The 14758-nt window shown below is 43.1% G+C and overlaps 1 protein-coding gene across 12 annotated transcripts in view; it reads right to left on the bottom strand.

Annotated features, from left to right (window-relative positions):
* Nucleotides 1-14758, bottom strand: part of KIAA1217 (KIAA1217 ortholog) — a 269082-nt gene that overhangs the window by 242605 nt on the left and 11719 nt on the right. For 10 of the 12 annotated variants that reach the window (XM_061585853.1, XM_061585854.1, XM_061585867.1 and 7 more), the window contains one exon: nt 11844-12124. In XM_061585853.1, the coding sequence (XP_061441837.1) occupies nt 11844-12124 (281 nt within the window). Of the gene's footprint in view, nt 1-2494; nt 2683-3407; nt 3539-11843; nt 12125-14758 lie in introns of those variants that run through there. The other 2 variants (XM_061585860.1, XM_061585858.1) reach the window with 2 other exon arrangements.

The raw sequence follows: 14758 nt of genomic DNA, 5'->3' as shown, positions 1-14758 counted from the left end.
GGGAGAGAAATGTCATGTTGTCCTTTGCCTCAAGCAGCAAAATGTTGGGCTGGCCCTGGCAACATCTGGCCCTGCCTCCGATACTGGACATTCCATTCTCTGCAGCACCGCTGAATGTCCTGCTTTAGGTTGCAATCCAAAAATCACTTATGCCGGGTTCAGCTGGCTGATGACAAAGAGATGCTCGTGTTACTCCGCCAGCGCAACCTTCCCCTTTCCGCCAGTCTGCTGGTTTTGACTTATAAAGCCTTACATGGCTTGGGACCACAATACCTGATGGAACACCTCTCCCGATACCAACCCGTATACTACGCTGAACATCTAAGGCCCTCCTCCGGGTGCCTACTCCAAGGGAAGCTTGGAGGGTGGCAACAAGGGAGAGGGCCTTCTCAGTGGTGGCTCCCAAATTATGGAATGATTTTGTTGCCAACGAGGTGCGCCTGGCGCCATCTCTGTTATCTTTTCGGTGCCAGGTCAACACTTTCCTTTTCTCCCAGGCATTTTAGCATGTGTTTTTAGATTGTTTAAATTGTGTTTTAAATTGTTTTTAAAATATGTGTTTTTAAATTTGTATATTTGTTTTAATGTTTTTAGTTACTGTAAACTGCCCAGAGAGCTTTGGCTATGGGGCGGTATATAAGTACAATAAATAAATAAATAACAAATGTGCGGGTGGGCAGTATCCCCACTGGCAGAGCCTGTCAGAAGGCCCTGAAATGGGGCTTTCCAAACACGGGGCAGGGCTGAGCCTGCCTGGGATCTGTTGCTGTCACAGCTTGCGCTGGCTAGAATTGGGCCTGATCTGCGTCCAATCACTGTGCCAGCCTGAAGCTGGCCTGATCTGCCTTCCCCCCTTCCACTGTTGCTGCTACCGTGAGTAGCCAGGCTGTGGATGCAGTGGTGGCTTCGCCGCTCCACAGAGCCATGGCATCAGGCACTTTCAATTGCTCTGGCCATTTCTCCCATGTAAACCCTGATTGCTATGATCTTTGGTGGGGAAAGTAAAGCACTGCACTTGGGACATCCTTCGTTGGGGGACAAATATACCACTGAGTGGCCCGGGCTGCTTCTCCAGCCATTCTACTGGAACATGCAACGCATTTCTCTGTGCACAGAAATGCACCGTGTCCCATATATATAAGCTTTTCCATCACTACCTGCAGCCATTATGATAGGCATTCACTAGTTAAATATGCATTGATTCAGAATACATAAGATATTCTTGCTGCATTCAAATGCCATTTTCCTACATATGGTTACCAACCACAAATTTATTCACACAGTATTAACATTGACTCTGTTTTCTCCATATCCCTCTTTCCACTCTTCCACTTCATCAACCACAATCAGCATAATTAATGCAAATACTCTAGTTTATCTGACATATTGTTCAATATGACACATTTTAATATTAAACACATAAAGCAACAGAAGCCCTCCCCAAAAAACCAGGCTTGGAATTAAGTCTATAAATTCCCATTAATAACTAATAGTAGCAATTTATTCATGACTGCCAAGTAAAATAGATTTGCAATACACTAGACCAAAAAAAAGGAAGAAAAGCTTAAAATACCTTTTCATTTCTTTCTAATTATTTTGTTAGTATTCTGCACCACTAAATTTACTTCTGCTTGTATTAAAAAGGAATGGCAAGTGATGAAGAGTTCTTTGTACATTACAGGATTTTCTGTGTTTGTTGCTGGCAATAAACCAAGTGTTTCAAACAATTTCCAGGCATTCTCTCAGGGTCCATCCTGCATTTACATTTCACATGTGTCTTTAAACTGAATCGGAGACCTTTCATGCTTCAAACAACTCTTTGGCAGGACACCAGTTCCCAAACTTCATATTTGGCTACCTAAATCATCTTCGTGATGGTCAAATGGCAAGGCAGAGTCTGCTCATTTTATTGCAGCAATGAAAATTAGGGAATCTTCTGGCTATAAACATAGCTTACTGGTTGATGGGAAAGAGTTCATTGTCTTCTTCCCCTGCAAAACCTTTCAGTCTTACATTGAAATTTGCTTTAAGAAGGTGGCATCCATGGCAAAGTTGCCCTTCCACAAAAATAACATTACAATAAAGCATAATAAAGTCATCTGCAGTTTGCATCTTGAAAGGTCCAAGCTTGTGCTATTAAGTTTAATTCTGACAATGAAAACAGAACTCTTAGTAAGAAAGGTTCTTCTAACAGAACAAATCCATTTTCAATTTCTGGTTCTCCTCTAACACTGCATTAGTATTAAGTGTGAGTCACACAACTTCCTCCTTATTTAATACTGTTCAAAATGTGCTGATCATTCAAATCAAGAGCTGGGGTGGGGAAGGAAGGGGAAAGGAGGAGGGGGGAGAGAGAGAGAAAACTGCATGTATACCATCCCAGAAATCCCAGTTTGTTGATTCAGGTCTACTCTCAAGAAAATAGTACAACAAAGCAGATTTCAAATAACCCTATTACAGTCATGGCAAAGTGAAAAAGGAAATTTCTCTTTACCTTAATGTAGGGTTCCGGAGGTAAGGCTCGAGAACAGTTCCCGTAGACACCCAGATCTTTAGTTCATAACAAACTCTCTTACAATCCAGCAGGTAAAACGCCTCCAATGCACCTCCACTTCAGTTTGTTTAACCCCCTTTTCCCTTCCCCAAGTGAAACTTTCTCATTTGCATAAAAGCCACTTGTAGCCTGTGGGATTTGAACGGCTACATGTACCATCAGCTGCCTTAACATGCTTTCCCAACCATGACATCATAAATCTCCATAGTTACTTAAACCCCACCTGCCTACACAGCAGAGTTAACCTGTCAGACTGAGGCCGCAAAAGGCAATTGAACTGTTTTGTTTCATGTAAATGTTTAACCGTCTACTCCTTGGCATGCTGCTGATCTACTAGAAGTTAATTAAAATAACAGAATACATGCTTATTTGCTTTTAAAGGCAAACTAACTGAGGGATTATATGATGAATCTTTTCTAACTGTGGAGCAATATTTTGTTTTCTGTCTTTCCCTGCCTAGCAATGTGAAAAGGAACAACCTACAGGGGTGCACGCACCCCAAAAACTGTTGTGGTGAAGAGTCAGGCTTTATGAAATGTCAATAGTACAGCTTCAGCAGGTTCACTGTTTCCTTTTGCAATTGTTCTTTTTTTTTTTAAGAGGAACTCATAATCCCCTTTGGGCGGCACAACCTGTAAAACTGGTTTCTCCTGGAGGCTTTCCCCCCTGTTTGATTTGGTAGGAATTCAGCTATTTTTTAACAGCTTTCCACTGCAAGCATTATTTGAACTTCACCGCAGACGCTCTTCCTTGCCTTGTCGGCTTTTCCTTCAGTGCTGTCTGCTTGCTAACCGCCATTTCTTTCCAAGGGCAGCCAACAGTGGGACAGAACAGTACCCCTCTGTGGACCTACCTGATGCAGTGCAGAGAACTTGCCACCGCGCTCAGAAGCTGTCCCCCCCCCAAAGAGCCAAGACCTTCTGGAATCCCACTCGTTGTCCTTGATGTCTCTCTTCCTTCTTTTCAGTAAACAGCTGATCCCATTTGCGGTTCACTTTCGTGATCATTCAGGGCTTTCCCTGATCAAAGCATGCAGAAAGTTTCATTTCCCATTTCTCAGGGTGGCAGGAAGGAGAAGAGGGAGGGAAGCGGGAGACACACAGCACCTTCCAGTCCAGTGATGCCTTCTGGAGTTGTGACAGTCTTCCTGCTATTCCTTGTAGAAAGATCTGACAAGTCCTGCCTTAGCATGCGGAGGATTGTTTTGCAATCAGAGCCACACCTGCCAGTGTGTATTGTTTGTATTATATTAGTGCCCAGGGGTTGATATTGAGATAAAGGTTCTCCACTGGACACCAACATAACTATTTGAAACACTTTTCTGCTTCATGGGATCTAAACGGTGATACACGGAGCTTTCCTGACTTCTGCAGGGTGTCCACCTACTCCACCTGATGACTCACAAAAAATGGAGGATCTTTAGGAATAGTTTCTGATGCAGCCTGATGACCCAACAGAGAAGGTCATTTTTGTCCTTATGTTTCCTTTGGATCCTCTCCAAAATCCATTAGAAGGCAAAACAATCATAAGTTGAAAAACATCAGCAGATCCTTTCCGTCCTTCTACCTGGCCACTTCCCAGAAGTACCACAACAGATTTAATTGTGTTCCAACAGAAGAAGAAAGGGTGGGTTCCCAGATGAGCTGCTCGAGGGCACCCCATACAAAGGCAGCAAAGTACAAAGATGGGATGGATAAAGCATCCCAATGAGTCATTGGAAACATCACGTTATGGTGAAGCTGATGTTCAGCTGTGGCTATACACTAGAGATCTGGTTGTTTGCAAGCCCACATTCTTCCAGTTTTCATTATTTGACAAGCAGTTTTCATTATCTGACAATTTGGAGTATTGTTCCTGAAATCAAGTCCACAGGCTGGACATTTTTAGGACCATTTTTGTTTGTTTGTTTGTTTGTTTGTTTGTTACACTTATATCCCGCCTCTCCTCCAAGGAGCTCAACGTGGAACACATGGTTCTCCTGCTTCCCATTTTATCCTCACAGCAACCCTGCAAAGTAGATTATCTATCTATTTTTATTTTGCCCTTCTTTCCAAAAGAGGCTGAGAGAGTGTGACTGGCTGAAGATAAGCTTCATAGCTGAATGGGGATTTGAACCCTGGTCTTCCACTTCCTAGTCCAACACCCTGACCACTATGCCACATTGGCTCCCCCACCCCCATTCCTCAGTCTGATCAGTTGCTTATCAATTCACAGCAGATTTATTGGCTGCTGGGACTGTTTTGCCTGAGGCTTAGAGCTAAACTAGGTGTTACAGGACAGCTGCTCATGGGTTTCCTTCATTCACATATAAAGTATGTGGTGGTGGTATCATGAAGGGGTATGTGCAGGAGAGAGAAGCAAACCCAACACCAGAGCCAGCCCAAGACATTTTGCTGCCTGAGAAGCAAATGGTGTCCCCTGTTCCCTAAGTCAAGATACACAGTAGCCAAGGTTGGGCAGGCTATGTTGGCGCCTGAGGCTGAAAATCCCACATGCACAGGTTCCTTCCCCCTGGCACTAAAAGTACTATAATACAATGCCTATAGTAATAAAGACATTTGCGTACACATTATTTGGTCAGAGAGCTGCTTTGCAAAATTTGGAAAAGTTAGAATTTTGAAGGGTAACTGTTTCAGTTTGTTTCAGGAAGTCTGAATTATGGAGTTTCACATTCAAATGTGAACTGAACCAAATTTTGCCTGCTGATAGTCACCACCACCATCACTGCCTTGTAAGCCATTCAGGGCCGACCATCAGGGCTTCCTCAAACCTGGAGCCAGTTCACTTGTTAAGCCCTGTTGGTTTTCAGCCTCCACCCAGAGAGACACTTATGGGGCAGCCAACCTTCCTGCAATCCTGTGGTCACTTTAACCTTTGAGGAAAGACAGACCACACACACTGATGCCCAATGCCAATTAACTGTCTGTCATAGGTTGTTACAACCGAGGAAGAATCAGACTTCATTAATTGTATGACAGGTTTCCATGAAATACTTTAAAGATGAACAACTTTTTTGTGTGTGCTATCTTTAAACGCATCTCCGCTTTGATAATGAACCTGGGGAGAAATGATTCAAGACAAAAGCAACATAGTCTCACCCTCTGAGGAATTAGGTTGCTTTAAAGTTTGTGCACTCATTATAGACACAATTTAGACCTGATTATTAACAAAACATACAAAAGGAGATACAATTTTGACACATGAATCTTTGACTCAGAAGTAAGCTCCACTAAATTCAGTAAGGCTAACAGCACAATCATAACAATCATGTCTACTCAGAAGTAAGTCCTACTGAATTAGATGGAGCTTATTCCTGCACAAGCCTCACTCCCTAAAAGCAAGTTTAGGATTGCAGCCTTAATAAATTAGCAAGCATTACACATTTTTAAACAAACAGCAAATGCAGTTACTGCATTCCTTCTGTAATTTATTGGCTTCAGAGGGAGATCAAATTGCAAAATGTATAGGGTGTCCCTGCAGTAGTCTGTTCAAACTTGGCTTGCAAGTATCTTCACCACTGGAACTAAATATTTACATGACTCAGGAAAGGTCTAATCTCACGTCGCCTTTTTTTAAAAAAGCAATTTGTGCATTATCTGTAACTACCACCCTGCATTCCCCATACAGATACTATAGTTCATTACACAGATAACAAGCACAATCAATGAAGCAGCTGGGGAAGAACCTCAAGATGTCAAAGTTGGAGGGGGAAGGGGAGGGGAGGAGTAGTACTTAGGGATTTATAGCACTTGGCAGGAACTCAGAGCTCTGAGAACAGCTCCACCTCTTATGAACACCAGTGTTGTGCCAGAGTTTCCTGCAGCAAAACACATACATGAGTACTTAACACATGGGTATACATATAACTTTACCATATCAGGGTACTTATGCCTGGGGAACGTAGCTCAATGAAGCCCTATTTAGCCATTCAAAAGAACACGTAAGAGCACAAAGTGTGTTGGGGGTGAAATGAAATGAACGAAAGAACTAAAGGAAAGTGAAATGAAATGAACTCAGCTCTAAAATCCCTTTGGGAGGGAGGCTAAGGGCTAGATCCAATTATATCTGTCATTGATCTGGACCAGTGTTCTTCAACCTGTGGCCCTCCAGATGTAGCTGGACTACAACTCCCATCATTCCTGATGATTAGCTAAGCTGGCTGGGGATGATGGGAGTTGCAGTCCAACAGCATCTGGGGACCCAAGGTTGAAGAATACTGATACCGAACCACATGTGTGGCAGGGAGTGAAGCACACCTGCCCACCCCACCCAGTGCATCTGCACCAGCTCTGGCATCCTTAGACATTCCCACAGGGGTGTAACATTTAAATATGGAGTAAAACCCAGCGTGTATAAGTCCAGGCTGTATGGCCAGTTCCTGGACTTTGGCTTGGAAACTGACCCTGCAATTTGTTTAGGTGGAACAAGGATGCTGAGTGTTCCTAGCAGCATGCTTTTGCTCCCCACCATGTGTAGGGTCTGGCTTTAGGGATGGGGGAGAAATTCAAATCAGTTCCCATTTAAGGGTGAATTTACCTAAGCCACATTTTCCAAAACTATATGCAAACCAAAACGCAGCAGTCCTTCAAAATTTGCACTTCTCCGAATTTTGCAGTACAGTTCTCCAGCCAGGTAATGCGTACAAAACCGTACAGATCAGGGTAAACGTGTGCATAAAAATGCAAATATTAGTGAAAATAACACACAAAAATGCATTACATTAAAGAAAGTTGCTTTGCAAAAATGTGTATATTAGGCAAAACTGCATATAAGAGTTTTAACAAAGTGCATGAAATTCACACTAAAATGTTGATAAATTTTCATGAGGGCTTTTTTTTAAAAAAATCTGCAAACTGATGAGGAAATGAGCCGTTCTGGGCTCCTTCTAGAAGGAAGGGCAAGATACACATTTAATAACAAACAAACGTGGAGAACTGAATTTAAGATTGGAAAAAATGAGAAACCGCAAGAAACTGAAATTGATGTATTTGTCCATCCCTAGATGGCTTGAAGGCAACTTTTCTTTCTCAATATGCCTCTGATAGGTAGTTTCTGTCCTGCCATTTAAGTTTTAGCTTTGTTTCAAAGGATGGTTTTGTTTGTTTGTTTCCTTGTGTAAACCACTTCATACATATTTAGCTGAGAAGTGCTACAAAAATATATTACTTTTTTTAAAAGAACAAGCTCTTCCTTGTGATCATTTTCACCAGCGACAGTGCATCTGGTTTTGCATTTTCAGTGCTTTTAATTTAAGTCATGTTAGACAGAAAATGGCTCTTTGATTAGATAGTGGCTATTTTCATCATTTCTTTTCCACTTCCTATCCATCAGTAGCATCACTGACAAGCAACGCATTCCACACTCCTAACCATTGTTAGAGTCAACCAGGGAAGTTTCATTTGACTTTGCATGCTTCTGAAAGGGTGGGGTAGGGAAAATGGAAGTAGCCCTCGGTCATTAAAATCATTTTGAAACATTTGTAATGAGAGAATGTAGGTTAGTCAAGGATCTCAGTACTAAATTAGGGTATGAACCTGACACTTCCACAATCCAGTGGCTATAGCTTCTTAGGCCCATCCACCAAAAGCTGGCTCAAATAAAAAGCTTTAATTGGTATACTAGTCATATAAAGCTGTAGTTCATCAATAGGGGGGGCAATTTTAATCTGTAATGGAACATTTTAATTGGAGGGTCTAAGATCAAATGGCACACATGTATGTGTTTACATGCATATGCTTTAAAAGCTATTTTGGTTCTGGATTGTTAAGGAATCAAAAAAGAGAACAATAAAATAATATTTTCTTCTAGCAATGAGTGGAAGCCTTGCTAGGCCCTTGTCACTGAAGAAGTGTGAATTGTCCCCAAAATACTACAACAAAGCAAAATGGATCTAGGAAGACTAGTGTGATATGTTTGTTCCCTAGGACAAAGCCCCATGAGGTCATAAGATAACATGTTCCGGGCATAAGCTAACATGCTTCCTGACTATCATCGAGGGATTTTGATGCCATTTAAAGTACATGACGGTAGCCTACTCACTCTGGAGGTTATGGAGACATGAATGTCTGTTTTTTACCATGACAGGAACCTATAAGACATAATTTCAATCCCAACACAGGGAACCACCAGGGCTCTAACGGGGAACCCACAGCTCTGTGCCCAGCTGCCCTGTGCGCTGAGTCACCAAGGCCACAGGGTGGAGCATTTCTCTAGGCAAGCAACAATGGTAGATACAAGAGCACCTTACCCAAGCTGACCATTGGCTCTGCGTGACAGGTAGGGCTATAAAGACGATAAAGACAGGTTGAGAATTTACCGAGGCAATAATTGGCTCTGGCTATCCGCTTCTTGTCTGTTAGGGAAAGGGCCAGTAGCTCAGTGGAAGAATATTTGTTTTGCATGCAAAAGACCCCAGGTTCAATCCCTGGCACCTCCAGGTAGGAGGGAGAGAGCCCCCTCTCTGAAACCCTGCTGCCAGTCAGTGTAGACAACAGTGAAGTAACAGGAGCAATACTTCTGTAGAAGGCTGCTTCCTATGTTCCTAGGTCCACTTCTGATTAGCACTGGGCCAAGATTTTTCAGCATTTCATGCCCCCCCCCAAAGATTGATTTGACCTTTGAGGGGAGTATTCTAAGACCTTTGTGGGGGAGGGGGTCCTTCTTATCTACCTTAATATGAGGTGGCTGAGAGGTTGAAGGCTTTTCTTCACTCGAGGCAGCCTTCTTGTAATAGATGCTACGTCATTGTGGAAAGGAAGAGATGGGGATATAGGGCCTCTCCATCAGCTCTGCTGAAAGACAGCTCTATCAGGCTTCTCCCTCAACTGTCATCTACAGCAGCCATTCCTTCAGGCAGTGAGAGAGGAAGAAAAAATGGGAGTGCAGGGCCTCTCAGCTCTGCTGAAAGATCAGCAACTTTTGGCCCGTCCCCAACTTTTTCCATCCGTGTTGTTCATTACAAGATCTCTGTAACTAAGACTTAGCAGCTGAGCCTTTTTTTCCTCCTCCCTCCCATCCCCTTTTCCTTTTGTGTCATGTCTCTTAGGCTGTAAGCCTAAAGGCAGGGACGGTCTTCGCCATGATATTTGTAAGCAACTCTAGGAGCCCTTTTCAACTGAGAGGAGGATAAAAAAAATCCAATAATAATACACTACATCATGGTGCAGCATTGTGTCATATGGCATTCTTGGGGAGGGGGAGATAGCAAATAGCTGTGATTGGATCAGGGTTTTATTTCTTTTTTTCGCTCTCGGGAACCATACTACATCACAATGTAGCATCACTCATACAGGACATTCTGGGCAACCTTTTTTTAGGCCTGAGGGCTGTATCCCCTTTGGGGCAACCTGCCGAGGGCCACACATCAGTGGTGATCAGGGCCAGAGGCAAAAGTGGGCAGGGCAACACATGCAAATTGTACCTTTGTACAGTACAGTACAGTAGCTTTGTACAGTAGGCTAGTACACAGACTCACACATCCCTCTCCGTCCTCCGTCCAGACAAGCAAGAGGCCTTATTAGAGTCCTGGGGACACATTTGAGCCAGACAAATACACTTGGGATGAGAAGCACACTCAGTGAGGGGGGCAACCTGGGAAGAGTTCTGAGGGCCAGGCAGAGATGCATGGAGGGCCACATTTGGCCCCTGGCTGAGGTCTGAGGTGTTACGGGAGCACAGCAAAGCTGCTGTCGATAGCCAAGCTGCAGCTTTCAGTGGCTGTAAGTCTTCTGTTCTTTTCTTTTCTTCATTTACCTTATAGTTACCTCAAGTTATGGACTAAAATGACACTCCTGCAAAAGTTTTTCAATTTTGTCCCCTCTAAAAAGTCTCTGACTACCCCCCCACACACACACATATTTTAGCAGAGCATAAATGGCCCTGGAAAACATATTCAGCCCATCGTTAGTTCCAGCCCCAAGCTCCAGGTCCCAGCTGGAGCTGCTAGCTTCTGATTTTCTCTCAACAGCTGCCTGTGGCTCAGCTCTGACAAAAAAAAAGTTATGTTTTCATGCCTTGTCACAAAACTGCTGAAAAGCAATTGCATTTAGTCGAACCAAAAACGCATCTCGGAGCCTGTTACAGCACATCTGTCAAGGTAGTTTGACAAAGGCTCAGATTTAGAGCTCACGGCAAACCATGGTTTGGAACACAAGCCTGGTGTTGAGCTTACAAATCATTATGCGCACTGTGCTGCAGAGCCAGAGTAGCCAATGAGATGCCCTTCTGATATTCCAGACTGCAACTCCAAACACTCCAGCCAGCATGGCAAATGGTTAGGGATGATGGGAGTTGTAGTCCATCATCTGGAGGGCACCATGTTGGCTACTCATGATTTAGAATTACCTTTCTGCACATCACACCTACCTTGAGGCACAGTGGCCCCTAGAGGTGGAGTCATGGCCATAACTATGGCTTGACAATTCAAATTTCACACACCTCCATGGTCTGGAAATTCACTTCAAACCATTGTTATGCTTCTGGTTTGCTAGACAATCAGAAGCCCTGATCTTTCAACATCATACCAAACCATTGTTAGGCTTCAAAAACAGCATTTGAAGCAAACCAAGAAAAGATTTCACAGAGCAACTCTCAAATCTGAAAGAGAAGATTGCTCTGGTATTACTGTACACCAGAAATGGGGGAACGTGTTTGGCTGCACAGGCCAAATCCTTATCAGGATCATCCTCCATGGTTACTGACGTGGGAGGACATGGAAAATGGCCTTGTGGGCCAAACTGGACTATACCATTTTAGACTGTAGTGGGAGGGGGGACATAGGACTGAATATCTGAGTGCTCATTCACTTATTTATTTAAAACCCTCAACATTAAAAGAAACAACTATCATGTCAGGGAGGAAGCTAGGTTAGAATCCTTCTTCCTGTCTACATGCATGCCCCATTACACAGAAACTTCCTGCAAACATACTCTCTCCCACTTACACTCTGAAATGGTACAGTATAGCAGAAGTGCATCACATGATTTTGGCTGGTCATTTAGCTCAGCTCTGAGACTGAACAATACAAGTACTTTATTAGCCTGATTTAGGGGTTTCCCACACGTACGCAAGCTCCATATTTACTCCCTGCAAGGATAGGGGTTCCCCATTGGCTTCAGCATCAGCAATTAAGGAATACATCCCATTCAATAGCAAAGCCACTTGCATGGGAAGTCAGTGTGTGAACAGATACGCACATGGATTTTAGCACCAGAACCATGGTTATAATTTAGACAGATTTTTTTAAAAAATATCCACACATTTAACATTTCTCTTGTTTTGTTTTCCATACCTGATCTCTCAGTCTTTCCTGGTGGCCCATTATCGCAGTGGCGTGGTGGGGATATTTCTGTTTTAGATGTTCCAGGAAAGCTTCTCTCTTCTTGTCCATATCGGATGCCTGCATTCCCAGGATTTCTTTGGAACTCCTAGGGCCACCTACAGTGTGTCTCCGAGGAATGTTGCGGCCTGCCTTTGCAGAAGTCTGGCCGTGTCCAGAAGCAATGAGTTCTTTAGGCCACAGACTCTCAGCATCGTCTAATGAGGCTGCATGCAGATTGCTTCTCCCCTGGTCTGCAAATCAAAAAAAAGGCAAGGTATTATCAAAACAGAATCTCAACAGTCATGCCCACAGAAGAACAAAAAGTGTACTGTTCAGAGTGTGTGTGCGTGCACGTATGTGCGTGTGTGTATGTTTAAAAATAGCACAGAAGGATGAGATTCTGCTCCATTTAAAGAAGGGAGATGTATGCTATAAAATAATCCCTTAAAGGGTAGTTTGTATAAGGTATATAAAACAATACGCAGTGCTGCACGAAAAGGAAAGCATGCCTTTGCTACTCAATCCTCTATACTGAAGCAGGGATGGGAAATGAGTGGTAGACCCCTTTCTTCCTTAAGCTTTAAAACCTACAAGACATATTTTTTGAAAAATCATCAGAATGCTCCAGCACTTTTTAATTGGTCTGTAACTAGGCTTCCTTTGGTGATCCTGACTGGTAAAACTGTTTTCACAAAGTGAAGTTGAAATCCTTAATCTTTTACCATGTTCTGAAACTTCTGTGAAATAAGAAAAGCATTTTTATTTCCTTTGCTCTCTGTCTCTCTCTCTCTCCCCCACCCCTCAAAGTTTTCAGACCATAGCCCTGGTTTTAAATTTCATGGAACTTGCTTGGATTTTATGCTTCTCCGAGACAGCAGACTGGAAAATACAGTGTCACTTTTTCAATAAACCATTCTTTTGAGAAATGAAATAAAAGCATGTCTATGCAATTAAGGGGGGGGTAACAGGAGGGGAGTGTCAGATAACTTTTACAACTTCAAAATCTACTTTGAGGCCTGCCCATTATGGATAGCTTTGTAGCATGAACACAGGCATAGCATGGATCTTAGAGCTAACTTATCTGCAGGTAACTGAATAATACAAACCCTCTCAGGACCCAAAAGAAAAGTGCAGGTTGACGGTCTGTTATCTAATACCTGTTTTTTGGGGGGAAGGGGGGGAAATAGGTCAGTCAAGAACAAAATGAGAAACATAACCACTCAAAATGTTTTCCAAGTCTATTTGTAATCTTACCTACTATTAATATGCAGCTTTGCACAGTCTGATCTTCTGCAAATTCACTCAAAAGTAAACCCACTGAGTTCAAAGGGGAACAAACACACATAGCACTGGACGCTTCGATGTTCAATCCAAACCTAGTTTAACTATTAGATTTAAGCAGCTTAGCTGACCATGCAACTGTAGTTTTACTGTACCATCCTAACCATGGCCTTCCCATCCCCAGAAATAAGTCTCACTTGTTTCAACAAGATTTACTGCCGCATAAGTCATTGAAAATGCTTGCTGTTTGCAGACTTCCCTTGGGCATCTATTTATTTATATTTATTTATTTATTTATTTCATTAAACTTATAGACCGCCCCATAGCCGAAGCTCTCTGGGCGGTTCACAAGAATATCCCACCCTTCCTGCAAGATGAAGGTGATGTACATGCTTCTCCCTCTTCCCGTTTCACCCTCACAACAATCCTGTGAGGTAGATCAGGCTGAGAGAAAGTGACTGGCCAATGGTCACCCAGACAGCTGGCCAATGATCCCTCAGTGAGCTTCATGACTGAGCAGGGATTTGGACCCTGCTGGTTGGCCACTATGAGAATGGACGCTAGGTGGACCTTTGGCCTGATGCAGCAGAGCTCTTCTTATTTTCTCAGGTATGCTTAGGACTGGAGCCAGCCAGGCAACCTGATTCTATCCATGCTTATCTGGATACAAGTTAAATCTAATTGTGCATCAAACTGCCATCTTCGTCTTAAAAGCTATACAATAATAATAATAATACTTAGCATTTGTAGAGCAGTTTCAAATGTTCGAGGTGCTTCACATATGCCTTGTAATCTTTACAACAACCCTGTAAGGTAAGTATTATTATAGCCCCCTATATCAAGTGTGGGGAGCCTTTGGCCCTCCAGATGCTGCTGAACTACAGCTCCCATCACCCCACACCACTGGCCATGCTGGCTGGGGCTGATGGGAATTTGAGTTCAGCAACATCTGGAGGGCCAAAGGTTTCCCATACCTGCCCTATATTACAGATGCAGGAATTGAGGCTGAGTTTAAGAGAGTGGCTAATGAGTTCATGGCACAGGTGAGATTTGAAGAGACTTATAGCTCAGTCTCTACTTAGCCACTACACCAATACTGTTTTCAATGTACTATCTGTACATCCTACTGTTATTGAAATAACTCTTACTTTATTAATAGCACTGCCAGAATGTCCCTTGAGAAATGTTTTTTCTTTGCTTTTGCCATATTTGGCAATTAGCACACTCCTTGACTTTTCTAGTCAATATTTACATCAATGGTCACATCTACAGGGCAGTTTCCTACACTAACAGCTGAGCACGTGTAGAATTCAACTGGGAAAGCACTCGTTTACATCCCAGGAGACTCCTGCATGGATCGTGGGAGGGCTGCTATCCAGATTACACACCCTGTGCTACTCTCCCAGACAAACCTATCGGCTGTATGTCCAGTGTGGATAGGTATGCAGCTCTGGGCCCTGTAAGTGTGCTGGGTGAAACCAGCTCCTCAAATAAATGCAATATAGAGATGCCCTATTATATCTCTTCGCTTGACAAGAAGTCCCAAAGAAGATGGTGCAATGCCATCTTCATGAGAGCCAATGTGACAGTAATGGCTTGAGTAG

Source organism: Rhineura floridana, chromosome 10 (assembly GCF_030035675.1).
Source record: "Rhineura floridana isolate rRhiFlo1 chromosome 10, rRhiFlo1.hap2, whole genome shotgun sequence".
NCBI lineage: Eukaryota > Metazoa > Chordata > Lepidosauria > Squamata > Rhineuridae > Rhineura > Rhineura floridana.
Note: the sequence above shows the minus strand (reverse complement) of the source record. Positions and strands in the feature narration are given on the sequence as shown.